Raw genomic sequence first — 17,223 nt, 5'->3', positions numbered from 1 at the left:
TCCAGCTATGAGCAGAGCTCCAGGAATCAAACAAAAAAGAAAATTCTCTCTCATGCCTTGGGATAGTAATAACTGAGCCATTACTTGTCAGACTGAGAAGGGTTTGAGAATCCAGGGAATTACCAGAGCAGCTGTTGTGTTTCCTTTTAAGGTTTCTGGATCTTAAACAGGTCAGTGGAATTCTTATTAGCTTTTCCAGGGGTAAAAGCTGAACCACAAACCTGTCTTGTGTGCGGTAGCCATGTTCTGCTCTGCTGTATCAGAGCCAGAAGCTGGACAGTTTTCCTGTGCTGCTTTGCCACAGGAGCAAAGCTCTGTGGGCAGAGCAGCTGACAGTTGCCTACAAAACACATAACTCAAGAGTCAGGGAGGAAGTACATTTGGTCTTTTGGTGTACATTGCTATACCCCTAACTAAATGGTCTCTGATCTTGTTAGGAAAGTTCCTCTCTGTGGGGGGGAAGTAAACCTCAAACATTATAAAAAAGAGTATTAATTGATCAAAAATAAAACCAGAAGAACACCATTATAAAAAAGGCATGATTTTATTTTAATCCTTATTCAAGAAAAAATGTCTATGGCTATTTTTCAGTGTGAAATTTCTTTAAGTCTCCATGAAACCTGTATAGATTTAAGCACATTCTTCAATTTAAGCATGTATTTTGCTGAATAAGAATGTCAACTTCTGCTGAATCTTTATGCAAAATTCTCTCTCAGAAAACTAGGGCTCAGCTTCAAATTCATTAGTAATAGTAATTTAGGTTATTTTAAGAGAATAAATGAAGACACGCTATGTGTATGATAGAGTATTATTCTTATTTTATTCTTAATTGATATTAGCCTGTTCTTACCAGAAAGATCCCTTATTAGTGCAGACCTGCATAAAAGAATGGATTTCATCACTAGATTTTTCTCTGCTTTTCATGTAGGTGTTTAGGTCTCACTGCCTTTTAGGGCCACTGACTTCTTGCATGAAGCATCTGTTTTGTTCACAGCAGAGCTTTTTGGTTGAAACCTTGAGATACTGTGTAAATATATTTGTGTAGACAGCAGTCTGATAGCTTTTTTCCCAAAGTCCCATTTGCTTTTCCTGTCTGCTTTCTCTTCCTTCTCCCATGTAGTGGACTGCATGGATCCTACCTGCTCGGGACGAGGCGTGTGTGTCCGAGGAGAATGTCACTGTTCGGTTGGCTGGGGAGGAACAAATTGTGAGACCCCGAGAGCCACCTGTCTGGATCAGTGCTCTGGTCATGGGACCTTCCTCCCGGATACTGGACTCTGCAGCTGCGATCCCAACTGGACCGGCCACGACTGCTCAATCGGTAACGTCAGCGCTGAATTCCTGTTGGTCTTTCGTTAAACTTTGTGAAACACTCAGTAACTCTGCAAAAAGGTGCTACAGATGTATTCCAGTGAAGCACTGGAATTTCTCCTTCCAGTCATGCCCAATGTAGGGCATGACTGGAAGCATAAATTCCATAGCTCAACTACATAAATAATTCCGCTACCATTGCTGAGCTTAGCGTAATATCATAAATAACTCCATTAAAGCCACCTAGGCTTCCTATTGTTCATTATATGGCTGTTAATGTAATTGATGGTCTACATATAACTTCTTGTTCCAGTGATAGTTCTTGAAGAACCCCAGGACCACTAAAGTGTCTGTTTTGATTTTTAGGAGATGACTAAATAATCTTTAGTGGCTGTAAACAAGAAGGACGATTTGGTAATCTGTCAGATCTCCTTTCCCTTCTGAATTCAAAGCTTGTGCTTTTCTAGGCTAGAGGAGGATGAGTGCCTCATGAGGTTCATATTAAAAGACTCTCTTCTACCAGCTAAAAAAATAAGTTTACTGAGTGAAAGTATTTATAAGTACAAGCAGCTACCAAGAAGACAGATTTTTGTGGGTAGTGTTGTGTAGAGGTTTGGAACAACGACCTTCATTCCTCCTCTGAATTGGCATCTTGCTCAAAATCTGCATCAGGTGTGGGAATTGAAGGCTAAAGAAAAATTGTTCAGGACCCTTTTCTTCCACATGCAATTAGCTCTTAGATAAGGCCACACTGAGAAATAGTGGAATACATTAAATAGTTAGAACCTACAGAGCATCAGTCCTTTGGCTTTTGTCCTGTATTGTGTGCTCACAAAAAAAGACCTCAGCAATAACAGTTTCTCTACCTTACACAACTGGAGTGGAACTAGGCCAGAAATCCAGGGCAGCTCAGTATAGGCAGTGAAATGAAAGGAATTTTCAGCAAAGCAGCCCAAAATAAAAAGCTATTAGGGGAGTGGATATAGTAGAAAAAAATATGTAAACAACATTTTCACTGAGGAATTGCTATCAGGAGTAAAGAAAATCAGGTTAACTGTTTGCAAGTATTTTAAGAGAGTTATTTCCAAGGATGAGGCAAACTGAATAAACTGGTGCTAAGAACATAAGAAAACCCTTTCGATAATCATCATTTAGCCTGAGTGTTAGAAGCTTATCATAAAGTAAAATTGACTGGACCGAGGAATAATCAGAAGAGGAGGCCTACTCTACTTGCCTAGGGCTGAAGCTAGGTTGATCAAAACTTTTGCAGATGTATGTAGGGAAACTGTCATGCATTGAAGGGAAGATAAATTTGGTGCCAGGCTTTTCCTTTCCCCATATTAACATCTTCAATTCCATACTGTGTGAGTTTATTTTTAAAACCACCATAAGGGGAAAGGTAGTCATGTATTTGTAGTTGGTAGCATAGATCATAATTGAGTCATTATTCTGTGTTTGTACAGAGGTTTGGGGATTGCAGGGATGGATTTAGAAAAATGTTTATTTCAATGTGCAAACAGAATTCACTTTCCCTTTGTTAACCTGCAGGGTCATGTACAGATGATTTATAAGCTTTCCTTATACTGCTTTTATAAATCCATCCAGTGCAAACTTTCTTTGGCAGCATGAAGTTATTTGAGACAAACTTGAGCATCATTCCAAGACCTTTTTCCTCACTGAGCTGCTTGTAACATTCAGGTTATTGTGCCTCACAGCTAAAATCACAGCTAAGATGATTTGTAAACTTCCATTTCTAGCCCAGACCTTTCCACTGAATTGATGACTTGATTTGAAAGACAGATTTACTCACAGGATATGTGGTCCTTTCTTGCATCATTAAAATAGAGTGAGCAAGTATGCTACTGCATGTAATAACACACTGCTGCCCAGCCCACTGGGGTGGAGGTTCTGTAGAAGGGTCTAAAAGGGACAGATTTTTATTGTCCTATAAAACAGGACCAAACAGGGCAGATGGATTACTAAGGGAAAGAGCTAAGTACTTGCAGAAATGACCTTCAGCTCAGCAAAGCAGTTAGGTCTGTGTTTAGTCCCAGTGAAATGTATAGAACTGTGCCCATGTGGATTTGTGCCAAGGACGGCCCCTTTCATAAACCACGTGGAGAGGCATACCCTGGAAACAGCATAATTATCTGAAAACCCAGAATGTGAACAGGCACAGTGGATTTTCCAGTTCTTACCACCTTGAATTTAACAATAGCACTTGTGTACAGTGCTGTATGCTGTATTCATTTAGGTTATTGGGCAGTATGGAAGCAGTAGCTGAAGTCTGTGGATTGTCATATGTAGAAAGTAAAACTAGAGCCTCTTTGAACCTTAGACTGCATCTTTCAGCTAAGTAGGTAGATTTTACCTGCCTTTAGTGGTAATCTTAGAGAATACACATTACTGGGTAAAACCCTTGCTTTTCACAAAACAATAATATTACAGAGATTTCTATTTCCTGTTTATATTATTTTTTTCATTCCACTTAGCCTTCATAGACAAGCTGTGCCAGTTCAGTCTCTTGTGAGAGATTCCCATTCTGAACTGCATTGTAGGAAGAAGTAGTAATATGGTTTGGGGTTTTTTTACTTTCTGTGTCTGCCCACTGCCAAGACATGCTGAGACAGGGCTGCTGCTGTACTACCTCAGAATTGTCACTCAGGGAAAATGCTTCTCAAACATATTCCACCCTTTCATGCAAGGGACAGTTTGTAGATCACTTTTCCCTCAATATACACTGTTTTTTTGGCTGATTCCTAAATACTGGAAAGAGTATCTTAGAGAAAGGTACAGAAGTAATTCCAAGTGATAACTTGTACTGAGCACTAAAAGTGGTATTTTGTTTTCTCTATGGGATAGTTAAATCACTTCCCTTTTGCTTAGTACTGTTGCACAAGCAAATTTAAAAAAGGCCTTTATAACCCAGTTCAGCTGAAAAGTCCAAGGCAATGCTTGGTAAAAGAAAGGGAATTAAGGAAGCACTTATCCTATCTCCATTCCTTCAGTCTGCTATCACAGATTGTCTGTATCCCAGGCTTTTGTGGGGCTATCTCCCTTCACCTCTTATGAGCCCTCTCTGGCAACTAATAAAGCCATTAGGGGGCAGGTCTCTTAACCTCCTATTCTGTACATTTTGTACTGTCTGAGTGTAGTGGGAAGAAGGAAATGGCCTGTGCTGCAGTGTGAAACAGAACTTACTGTGTGATACAGTCTCACTCTTGACCTATTTAAACTCGACCAACTATTTCTAGTGAATCAAGAGGCAGCACACCACATACCTTAAGACATGTTTGCTGACTGCAGTGAAATGAATAGGTGAGTCATGTCTTGTGCACTGGGGGAGTGCACCTTTTACCAGAGGGATCTCACTGATGCATCAGTATAATCTCAGGCCCATCAAAACAGTATTAGGCTTGGATGCAAAATCATTATTAAAGGAATTAAGTTATCTGGTGTTGTCCTTCACTCTCCTCAAATTTACATCGGCGATTTTCACACTGTTCTGTCTTTGGTAGTTGACATCTTTACATGCACAGTATTCATTCAAATCACTGCAAAGTTCAATATACTTAGCAGCAATAGAAATTATGTTCTCTGTGTCTTAAGTATACTGACTTTTTCTGGGCAGTTGACAGTGGTTGTAGATTGAGCTGCATGCAGATAAGGATCCCTTCTCCATCATTCATTCATAATGACTCATGCAGATTATGCACAGTTGACATCCAGGCAGTACTTCAGACCCTTAAAAATACACTGGAGAAAAGCAGTAATAGGGATAGTACTTTGTATGTGGTAGTCCTAAATTGCCAGTGGAGACATAAAATCATGGCCTGCACATTTAACAATAAGACTTAGAAACTGGAAGCTGAGGTTCAGTAAAGAAGTAAGAAGTTATGATATCTTACATCATATTTTGAAAATACTGAGAGAGCATGCCTGGCCAGAGACTGAGGCTGAGCTTGCATGACCATATCTCATGAAATCTAGTACTTTGGTCCTATTATAGCTCCTCTCATCGCTTCTGCTGCTAACCTGGTTTTCTGATGATATGCCATTTGGTTTTATGACTTTATGCCCTTTTGTCCCCACTGTGTCAGGGATGAAATGCTGCTTCCCAGGGACTTACTGACGCACTTTGTTATGAAGGTCTGTGATCACACAAATATTTAGGTATTTAAAATTTGCCTTAGGCAAATGCAAATCATCAGTCTTTGCTGCAGGGTTGTGGAGAACTACATATTGGCAGATAATCCTAGATAAACTTGTCCTCCAAGCACAGTGGGGAAATAGTGTGGGTAGCCACAGGGTAGCAGAAGACCAGGTATTTACCCACCTTCCATGACTTTACTTACTTTAGCAGGTTGAGAAGTTGGATTTACAATAAAACTAGCATGGTGTGCGAATCCATGTCTCTGCTTGCAGGAAGCCATATTCTTATAAATTATTGCACAGTGAATTGAAGTCAGTGGAAAACTCCTATTTACTCTGCAGGAGTATGGATCAATTGAAGGTTATCCACAAACAATTATTAGATTTAAGACCCTGTATCAGTTAATGGTAATGACTGAATTTTTTAGTATCAATTTCATAGTATAGATTATTAACAATAGATTAACAATGGCGACAGTCTTTCAGGTAGCATGCAAAAGTTCCCACCACAAAGTCGGTACAGTTCATTGAAAGATCTTTTCTCTATTCCAATTAATAGATAAAGAGACCATGAAGAATGAACTTTTAAAGAGTTAGGCTGAAGTAGATGCACTTTACATTGCACTGTCTTTTTTTCACCAGGAATTGTGCAGGAGACTATTGCACACACATGCACACACAAACACAGTCACAGAAGCAGTTCTCATACGTTTTATCACACAATGTCATATCCCATTGTTCAAACAGTGCCATGGCTAACCCAACATCTGTGATAAAATTTGATTTCCTTGGGCTTACTGGTATCAACTTCTGCAAACAAAATCCCATGTTAATTTCTTACCATGCCCAAGGCCATCAAGATAAAAATCCATCCTTAGAAAACATTCATATAAATCTTCTTTAAACAATCATTTCTTCAGGGGTAAAAATGTCTCTGTAAAAGATGGATATAACATCAACTCTGACGTGGTAGAGGCTTGTACCATACTATAGACCAAGACCATTTTTAATGCCTAAGAAGTTGCTGATTTGTCTTTTTCTTAGCTTTAAATTGCATGAGGGAAAAAAAAAGAGAACTAAACCTCAGTATGCAACACATGAAATTGATAAACATCTTCATCACTAAGGAAAAAGTCACCAGACACAGCTATGTAATCAAAGGCCACCTTGAATGCTCTTTCTTCAGCTTGTTACTTGTTCATCTCACTACCCTGGCAGACCTATGAGAAACCTTAGTCTGGGGCAATTGAAACTTTGGTAGCACAGTGTCTTCAAAATTGGTCTTCAGAAGATACCGTCACAATCTCTTCTGGCTCGATACCTAAATTGCAGACTCATCCCTGAAAGCCTTGCTTTGGTCCTTTAATGGTCATTGAAAGCCAGAAAATGTTTTGTACCAGCAGGAATTTCATCCTCTGCCTTGCAGAAGCCTAACATGCTGATTTCTGAACTTGTGATCTTCTCCAGTTTTTATGGAGAGAACTACCTTTTCTCTCAAAGGGAAAAATATGTGTAGCCCAGTGCACAAACAAGGTTCTCACAGGTTCTGCTTGGCACGTACCTGCTTTGAGGATTGTGAAGAAATTAGTGAATCCAGAGAATCAACAGTGTTAATAAGAACTATCATTGTTAAAAACATGGATTTTTTCATGTAGTTGAGTTTGTGAGTACAGATTTTAGCCTACCCATTGCCAAGAGGAACTTAGGCTTTAAAGGCTTCTAAGCTTTTTATTAAAAATGCAATAAAAAACTAAGATCTGCCCAAACCTTTGAAATAAAAGCATTCAGGGAGGCTTTCATTTGAATATCCTTTTACTCCCTTTCCTTTTGTTTATTAAAAATGTGTGTAAGGAGACCCTGATGTGGTAGAAAAAAGATAATAGTTGAAATGGGCTGCAGTTATTTTTGTGGCGAGTCCAGTTCTTCAGAAGTCCAAGTATCTTTGTGCTCAGCAGATGAAAGGGACATAATAAAGGGAGGGAGAGAACTCCCACTAAGATAGAAAATACAACTTACCTTTCAAATATGAATTCCTACTTTAAGTCTGATAGCTGAGAAATTGTTTTAGGACATTTTCCTAGCCAATCAGAGATGCATCAAACTTCTGTCAGCTCTGGGATGTATTTAGGATTTTACTTTTAACCCCTTCTCAGCAGCAGTCCATGCAGTCTTGATCAGACACAATGACAAAGGGAAGATTGAAGGAACTGAAAACCTGTGTTCTAGCTGTCATTTCAGACTTGGCCAAAACCAGTGGAAGCAATGATATCATCAGTCTGTCTGTGACCATTAGATCACGAAGCATTTGCTCTGATTAAGTCATGTCTCAGGCTGAGAATAGTGTGTGTCCAGTCATGTAACAAGCAGTCCCTGGTTCTCATTGACCTTAGGCATTCTGTGATGAGCAAAGCTTCTCTCTTGCATCAGCAGTAATCAGTGAAAATTTATTTACCCCTACAAAGGGCAGTGGGAAGACTATTCCATCCCCTGTTTGTTTCCTACAATAATTAGGGCTAATTCTCAGCATGCCAGTTTCAGTTCAACATATTTCCCTATCTCCAAATGTGACCTCCGCAGTCACACCATGAGCTCAAAAGTTCTTTTTGTTTGGATCAATTATGCTTTGTGTTGCAGTCTTTTCTGCCTGAAAACAGCAATGTTGTACTGGAGTCAGTGGGGCTCATGTTAATGTGACTAGTTTGAAAAATTTCACAACACCACAAGATATTAAATTACATGTTTAAAGCAGAGTACTGTTAAAATATCGTGTTTTGAGGATGACTGAGCAATTAACATGTTTGCTTGTATTATTGAGAACTTATCATTTGTATCACTAAGTCTCAGATGACCAAATTTTGGCCTCTTCTCCTTTGAAAGGAGGAGCCTCTTAATTTTTGAATCTAGACCTCTGCTGCTGACTATTCCTTCTTTTAACCAGGATGCTGCTGCAATATCAGCAGGGTGATACTTGTGCAGAGTCAGTCTCTGCCATGATCTACCTTGATTATGCTGGATAAAGCCACTCATGGCTCAGCAAGGATGGTTGTAGGTTCCATGTCATGGCTTCTCCACTGGCATTCAGTCAATTCCATGCTGCTCAGTCAATTCCATGCTGTTGTTGGTAGATACCTCCTGTGACTGTCACCTTACACTCCAAGGCAGCTGGAGCTCATCACGATCAGAGTTCCTGCAAAAGTTTATTGGATGTTTTCAGCTTCATCAAATCATATTTGAGACACCGAACTAGGTTGCCCAGAGAAGCTGTGGGTGCCTCATCCCTGAAGGTGTTGAAGGCCAGGTTGGATGGATCTTTGCACAGCTTGTTCTGTTGGAAGGTGTCCCTCCCTTTGGCAAGGGTGGAGGGGAAGTAGGAGCTGGTCTTTAATGTCCCTTCCAACCCAAATGATTCTATGTATCATTCTCAGTTAGAATGTCCAAGATTAGGTAACAAGGAGAAGAGTCTGTGAGTCAGTAAAACAGAATAACATAACAAAAAGACAATATAAGACCAATAACTGTGGTGTAGTGGATTGGTATCTACTAAAGGCCAGAAATCCATGATTTAATATGCTGTCTGAAGTGGATGCACTGAAATTAGTATATTCTCTCTTCCCCCTTCCAAATTACAAGGTGTTCGTACTCTAAAAACTATCATCACAATTTGCACTAGTGAGCACTTTCTAATGATGTTGACAGACGAAAGTTAGAAAGCTCTTTGGAGAGAGCTCTGCTGCTTTTCAGTAAAGGTGATCCTTTCAGATCAGTGTTGAGGCATATGGACAGCTTAGCAAACAGAGACCTTCTGGAACAGCTACTGCTGCGTCTGATTTGTGTGGATAGACAGACATCTAACTTCTGGATATGTCAGCTCTGCATGTTTCATACATGTTCTGTGTCTCCTTTTGAAGAAGATGAATAACAATAAAATTTTTAAGTTCTTTGGAAAAGTGTTGTCTGAAGAAAAAGGAATCCATATTGGGACTGAGCTCTGAGTAAGGGAATCCCAAGAAAATCTAGCTTGTGATCACTTCAACATACACTGGTGACTGATCTGTTTAAGTTATTTTAGAAGAACCAAAATGTACAGAATTGGAAAAGAAATCAGTTCTTTTTAAGCATGAGCAAAACACGTTTCTGCTGTCAAATTATCTCTTCCTTGTGGACAGAGAGGAAATTAAAATTAGCCCAGAGAAGAATCCTTCTTAGGATCTTCATTTAATATATTAGAAATTGTTTCTTTTCTGGGAAGCTTTAACGCATCCCAGAAAGCATAGAGATTCAATTAAGCATCAAAGAGAAAAATACAATCCTGCACTTTGGGATATTTATTTTTATTCAACAAATCTTGGCTCCAACACTGAAGCCTGACAATACCTGGCATTTCATGTCCTGCTGTTCAACAACAAGAGACAGTTTAAAGTAGAGTTCATAATAATAAATAAATGAAAGGTTGACACTAGTATGAAAGTAAATCACAGCCATAGAGGAGATACTTTAGGCAGAAAGTGATGGTCAGTCCTTACCATCTAAGGGAAGGATGAAAATGGAGTATAAATACTGAAGGAAGTAGAACCTGATAAAAAGCACCACAGTAATTTAATGGAATTTCATCACTCAGAATTACAACTTTCCAGACAGGAAGACCTTTATGCAAATATGAAGCAAGCTGAAATTGCATTTCGAAGTGAGTGTGTCTTTTATTAAAAGACATCCCAGCTGTACCAGTGTACATTGTGCAGCTAATTGTGTCTGTTGTGCTCCTGTTCTTACTGTTACTGTTTCTGGCAAGAATTCCCAAGAATCCCATTGTGCTCAATCCTGTATGGTTAGAGTTAGAGGCTCAGTCTTGGAGGATACACATACATCAGTTTAAGTATATTACTATACCAAACCCCTTCATTACTCATTTTGGAGATGGAGAGTGGGTTCCAGGGGAGTTATAGGTGCATCTCCTGGATCTGCTCAGCACCAGGTGAAGAGCTACTCTGTGGACTGTGTATTCATCTCCAAGTGAAGCATGTCAGAGGCACCCTGGTTCCTGATTTGGATCACCAGAGAGAAATGAGACCTAGAAGGAGTTTTGCAGAACCCTTTAATTTAAACACAAAGCTGTTGATGCCAGCAAATAATTAAATACCAGGAGAAAACTGGGGGAAAAAACTGAAGTGGGGTTAAACTTCTGTGTCTAGTTGAGGGCCAGGGCCAGAGATGGATCCTATTTTTTATTAGGGATTTTCACCACCCTTCTCCTAGATACAGCTCAACCACTTTGAGTGAAAAATCTCTCTCCTCTTCTGTTCTGTGTTTTATACCTCCATTGTCATACCCAGTCTTTCCTACAAGTGCAGAGCTGCAGTTGTCCCACCTGCACATGTATTGGAGACCTGTACTCAGTCCTCCTGCAGAGCTGGCAAGAATCAGCATTCACGCCAACTCAGGTGTCCTGGTTAGGGTCACTCTGTAATGCAGGATATGCATTCCCCAGTGCAGGCATTCTAGGATGTTCCTCAGGGCTTTGTGTTCAGGAGGTGAAAATTCAGGTGTCCAAGTTGCATTTCAAAGCCATTGCTGAAGGTCAGTGTTCTTCCTGATGAGGGGTGATAGCAAAGCTGATGGATTCATTTTCAGTCTCTAGAGAGCATCCTTTAATCATGATTTCCTCATGCATGGAAAGAAAATAAATAGCTGTTACCTTTTAGTTACATTCAGTTTACTGAGCTGTGTAAAACACATTGAGGCCCTTGAGGGGAGTGGAGAGTCATCAAAGTACCAAAAGTTTAATTGCACTCCTAAAAGGACAGGTTTTATATTTATAGATATAAATAATTATTATTATTTCTACATTAGTAATATTTACATATTTGATGTATGCTTTAAAAATTGATAAACAGCTTATTTGTTTAAAGGCAATAAATTATGCAGACATTGCTTTCAGGACATATCTCTGAAGGAAAAATACATCCCTCAATTAATGACATGGGCAGAACTTACACAATCATTCCCTGTTTGCTACTAAACCAGGATGGTTTTCAGAGGATTTCATGGTACAGATCAGTTACTGGCAGTGACAGAAAATCCACACCTCTTCTTTCAGGTTTTTTCTTGCTCCTTAGTTTGATCCTTTCCTTATACATTTGTAAAAAGGATGGTTTTAAAAGCTAATGTGCTTTATGTCTTCTTCAGTAACAGCACAGGAGTTCATGTCACTACAGTTATCGAATCACAGGAATGAGAGTTTCATAACACTGCAAACTGTGTTTTGTTATGAAGAATGTCTTTAGCACTTCACTGCTATCTAAATCATGCTGATCACACACCTTCTGGTTTTTTCATCTATATATTTCTTGCTTTTCCCAGATATTCCCCATAAATTGCCTTCTAAAGCAGGTTGTGAAAACAAGGCTTAGCTCCTCACCAAACTCGGCTTTTTAGCTCCGTGCAGAGCCTCTCTCCTGTGCTTTTCCGGAAAAAAAAAAAAATCTGTCTGAGGTTGGAAATTACCTCAAATGAGCCAACTTGAAATGAGAAAATCCTAGTTATGGCAGATTTTAATTATTAAATTTTCTATTAATATATTGAAGGTCAGTGGAACTGACCCAGTTTTCATGAAGTTCTGAGCAATTTCACCTGATCTTACATTTTAGCACTAAATCCATATTTATTAAAGGATTTAGCAGACAGGTCAGAACCAGCTAAATCTCTGATTCTGCATCACATGTATGCTAAAGAAAAATTTTCATCTGCATTGCTCTTCTCTAAGCTGGAAAGCTTTAAACTGTTGTCAAGCCAGTTTGAGGATATGTGGGGGGATCGGGGTAAACATGTAAAAATGGATTTGCTAGAAATGAAGCACAAATTAACATCATTATCCCTTTTCCAACTCCAGTCTTCAATGTAATGTGAAAATAATGTGAAATTCTGAATGATGCCATTTCCTGTGTTGGAGGCTCCTGTGTCTGTTCCACCAATTAAAAAGGGCCTGAGCAAAGCACTGCATTGTCGGGTTAGTGTTTGATGGGTTTCTTTTCCCACTTTCTTCTGAAATATCAAAGACAACACAGCAGACTTTTTGTTCTTACGGGGACAGATTTATGCCAGTTTTTAGCAGGATATGAAAAGAAAAAGAGAAACAGGTACAAGTTTTTTATTTGTAGGAGTAATTGCTTTAGTATTCTAACTTCTGAAGTGCTGTTAATGGACTGTGACCTCATTATACCTGGCACAGTGCAAATGCAGAACATAAAGGATAATCTTAGCCTCAGATAGTTGAGATTCTTAAACTTTAAGTGAACAACAACAGAGAGAGACATGTCTGATGGAGACAGACTAAAATTACATTACAGTTTTCCTCAACACATTGTGGAGAAGTTAAGGCACGTCAGCAGCCACTGTCAAGATTTTGGGTAGGATTCAAGATGGATTGGGATTTTTAAGAGAGCCTTGAAGAATTCTGAGGCAGTTTTAACAGACCAGAGGGAAGTCCCTCCACCAGTCATGAGGAGATAATGAGGGGAAAAAAAAAAAAAAAAGGAAAACCATTTGTCTAAAGACTAACCAGCAGGCAGTTGAGTCACAAAATGGTTTGGCTTGGAAGGGTCTTTAAAGGTCAGCTAGTTCCCACCCCCTGTCCTTGGGCAGAGGCACCTTCCACTAGACCAGGTTGCTCTGAGCCCCAGTAATGGGCTGGTTACTGATGGGGATGAGCAGTGATGAAACACAGCAGGTCCTGGAATGGAAGAGGAGACATTTCTTTCTTTGATTATTTGCATGAAAAATAAGCAGAGTCGTATTGGAATGGCATTATCCTTTCCAAAGAATAATATTTCTGATAACCTGAGACCTCTGGGTGAACCACCCCAAGCTCAACTATGCCTTGAGTGCTGTCTTCTCCAGAAATTCTCCATTAAAGAGGTTTCAAGTGAGTCATCCTCTGGAACTATCTCTCTTCCCTTCTTTACCCACAGAGGGCATTTAGGCTCAATTCAATTCTTCAGGTAAGACTGACATAACGTGAGGTGAGATTCAGGCAATATAAGACACCACTCCAAGACAATAACATGACAAAACTCCCCATGGGAATGTTGTTTAAGGAACTTGATTCCTTAAAAAAAATTTGCATCTATTAATCAGTTCCTATCCATCAGTTCCCTCTGGTAAGTACATAAAGGAGCCAAATATAGGGTAATACTCAAAGTTCAGGTGTTTCTCACAGAGGTACTTGGCTTGATTGTACTTTTTGAGGACATTAAGCCTCATATTTGCTCTTAGAATTGGGCACCAGGTTGACTCAGAGGATTCCCTCTCTTCAAGGAACTACAAACAGCTTTGAGAGCAACACTGTGAAATGAGGTAAAACAGTGCACCTCTAGGAAAGGATAAGGAGTGGCTAAGCTGTTCATACAAACACTGAATGAGATTAAAGATGAAAGGAAATATTTAGTCACCTTTTGGGAACAGCTGGTGTGAAAATATTCAACAGTCAGGTCTTTTATGTGCAGGCAGAGTGTTCTAACTAAGCTTAAATAGGCAGGAGCAATATAGTGCAGCTGGCCAGTCTGAGAATACTGTAACAGGAGAATTAAAAGCTTTCCTTCTCATTTGTTCATGCAGCTCAGATGGTAGCTAATCATGTCCTCTAATTTTAACAACAGAATTGGGAAATGTACCAAAAAATGCAGTTTGTAATAACAACAGAGGTGACAAATTCTGTCCCTGGGACTGAACGACAAAGAAACTATTCACCTGCCCTTTTTTGTAAAACAGCCTTAGGTGTCTTTTTCTGTCCAAAAAGACATGTATTTAAGTGGAAGCTTAATATGAAATCCGTTTTGATAATTTCTTAGCGTGCCACAAGAAAAGTAAAAGCTATTCTGACTATTTAATCACTCATTAGAAACCTGTGAGCATTTAAGAGGACTGTGTTGTAAAGGTCCAGGGCATGTAGCATGTTGTGTGTTGTAAAGCTGTTTAAATTGTAGGATACCCATCTATCTTTAAACTGCCACTAAGTGGAAGATTTAGTTTTGAGAGTTCCTGACTCCTGGTTCCCTGTCAGAAGTAATTAAACTACATTTTAGGGAGACTGTCCTAAGTAGTTTGTTTCACAAGTGTTTTTCACAGCTGAGAGTCTATATTACAGCCCTTGGGGCCTGGGAGTCCAAACCACCTCATATATCCAATATATATGAATTACACATTCATTGCCTGGAACCTGCACACTTCTGTGTGCATGGGTGGTGGTTTGGCTGGGGTCTCAGCTGGGTGGGAGATGAAACCCAAAATGTTCTCAGCATTCCCTTTCTGGGTTAGCCTAAGATGTGTTTGTTTATACCATGCAGTGCATATCCCTGGCCCACGTGTGCAAGACTGTTCCTTGGCAGCATGTTTTCTGAGAAATATTTCAGTCAAGATGTAAATGTCCCAGGGGGTTTTCCATCCTTTTTCATAGGAATGACTGCACAGAGACTCTGCTTTTCAGAACATTTTTTTCTCTCTTCACCGTTTTTCAATGAACTCCATTATCCTAGTTTGACACCTTTAAATAACTCCAGGAAGGCTTCTGACTGTCACTATTCCCATTATCTGTGGGTTTTTTTCCTCCACCACCAATCTGTAGACATCTGACATTTCCATCTTAGCTGTAGGACACAAGACTGCATATTGGGACATCAAAGTGTTCATGAGCCTGTCTCAGAGTTCACATTTTCCTGTGGATCCATCACTTTCCTTCCTTATGCCTTGGTTACTTTATCTGAAAGGTGCTGCACCTGAGTCAGGGGAACCCTTGGTATCCATACAGGCTTGGGGGTGAGGGATTGAGAGCAGCCTGAGGACAAGGACTTTGGGATGGACGAAAAGCTGGACATGACCTGGTCATGTGCTCTCACAGCCCAGGAAAGCTAGTAGTGCCCTGGGCTGAATCCAAAGCCATGGCCAGCAGAGTGAGGAAGGGGATTCTGCCCCTCCACTCCTGTGAGACCCCACCTGGAGTGCTGCATCCAGCTCTGGGACCCACCCAGCTGTGGGGGTCTCCAACACAAGAAGGATATGGACCTGTTTGAGCAAGTCTAGAGGAAGCCAAAGATAATGAGAGGCCTGAGGAACCTCTGCTATGGGGACAGACTGAGATAGTTGGGGTTATTCAGCTTGGGGGACAGAAGGCTCTGGGGAGACTTTATTGTGGCTTTTCACTACTTAAAAGGGGCTTATAAGAATGATAGAGACAGACATTTTAATAGTGCCTATAGTGATAAGAAGAGGCATAATTGTTTTAAACTAAAAGAGGGTAGATTTAGACTAGATATAAGGAAGAATTTTTTACAAAGAGGAAGAATAGGATATAATGAAGGTGTGAAGTGGCCAAGCTGGCATCCTCTGGATTGCTTGGTAAACTGGGAGCAAGAAAAATTACTTCTTATTTGATATTTTGAGATCCAAGCTCAACGCTTATATATAAAGAATGTGAACTAATAACCAGAGAAGGGATTGTAGTCTAACTAGAGTAGCCCTATGGTAAAAGTGTGCTGGAAAGCACCAGAGGCTACAATAATAATTTTTAGAGTTTGGGCTTAAATACCAGTACTCTCAGACCTTGTATTTTCTCAATGTATTTCTTGTCAGCTTGCTGAAATTTTAGCAGCTTAAATCTAGCTTTTGATTTTCAATCTGCTGTTTCCTTTATCCTCCCCTAGACTTTGTTTATCAGATCAGCCAAGGAGAACTAAATTTACTTTTTTTTTTTTTAGTACATCTTTACTACTATATTAACCAACTTGCAGGTCATGTGTTTTCATCACCACCCTGCCCAGCCCACACTCCATTGCAGTGCTGTCTGGCAGTTGGGGAAAAAAGTAGAAAACACGTATCTGGACTCCAGCCCTTCAGCAAGGATGGGTTTCAATAATTGCCCATGCCTTCTGTCTTATTGGGTACTGTAGTATGATATTACCTCCCTCGCAGCTAGGAGCTGTGAAAATCTGTCTCTCAATGCCAGATGCAAAGTAAAAACTTCTGGCAGCAGCTCTAGCCCTTCCTCAGCCATGCCTTTATTGTTTGATAGTGCAATTTCTATTAGCTTCCAATAAATCCTACATAAGATTCTGTTACATCTCAACAGCAAGTGGTGTGTGCACATGCTCTGTTTAAGTAGCCAAGATACCCAAATACTTTTGCAAGTTTTATTCTAAATGATACAGACAAGTTCCTGACTGTCTTTAGACCATTTGAACTCCAGAGTTCTTTCAGTAGCAGACTTAAGCATATAAGACTAAACGTTTGAGGAGGTTTGGAGACATCCACAATGCTGCTGTAAAAGGAGTTTTACTGGAAACTGTTCCACCACCCTGAGCTTTTTGGGAAGCAAGAGCTAGATATTGTTCTCATGTCGCATTTAAAAATTAGGTGTTTTCTAGACATGCAAGGCATTACTGTTGTTCCTATCATAAATTACCATTCTACAAAGAACTCTCTGATCCTTTTCATCATAAGGGGCTGAAGACCTCACAGCTGTTTGCTGTGGTGGAGCTGCAAGGAGCTTTCCTCCTGGAGCTGAAGTGGGTGTTCCAGCCCTATATCAGGAGGACATCAAAAGTTGTTGAATAGCCCGTGTGTCCTGTAAATGGGGTATTCATTAGCAAAAGGCTAAAAGCAACTTAAGTACGTCTGAATTTCAGTCAGGTGTGATGTTAATGCAGGCTGAGTAGTTTTGAATATTTTATATGCAGCCAGTGACACAGAGAAAAAATGCACACTGCAGAGTAC

The 17,223-nt window shown here is 39.9% G+C and overlaps 1 protein-coding gene across 20 annotated transcripts in view; it reads left to right on the top strand.

The window, feature by feature from the left end:
• Window positions 1-17,223, top strand: part of TENM4 (teneurin transmembrane protein 4) — a 1,564,491-nt gene that overhangs the window by 1,419,569 nt on the left and 127,699 nt on the right. For all 20 annotated transcript variants that reach the window (XM_074535017.1, XM_074535019.1, XM_074535018.1 and 17 more), the window contains one exon: window positions 1,121-1,321. In XM_074535017.1, coding sequence (XP_074391118.1) covers window positions 1,121-1,321 — 201 coding nt within the window. The remainder of the gene's footprint in view (window positions 1-1,120; window positions 1,322-17,223) is intronic.

The sequence above is a fragment of the Zonotrichia albicollis genome, chromosome 2 (assembly GCF_047830755.1).
Source record: "Zonotrichia albicollis isolate bZonAlb1 chromosome 2, bZonAlb1.hap1, whole genome shotgun sequence".
NCBI lineage: Eukaryota > Metazoa > Chordata > Aves > Passeriformes > Passerellidae > Zonotrichia > Zonotrichia albicollis.
Note: the sequence above shows the minus strand (reverse complement) of the source record. Positions and strands in the feature narration are given on the sequence as shown.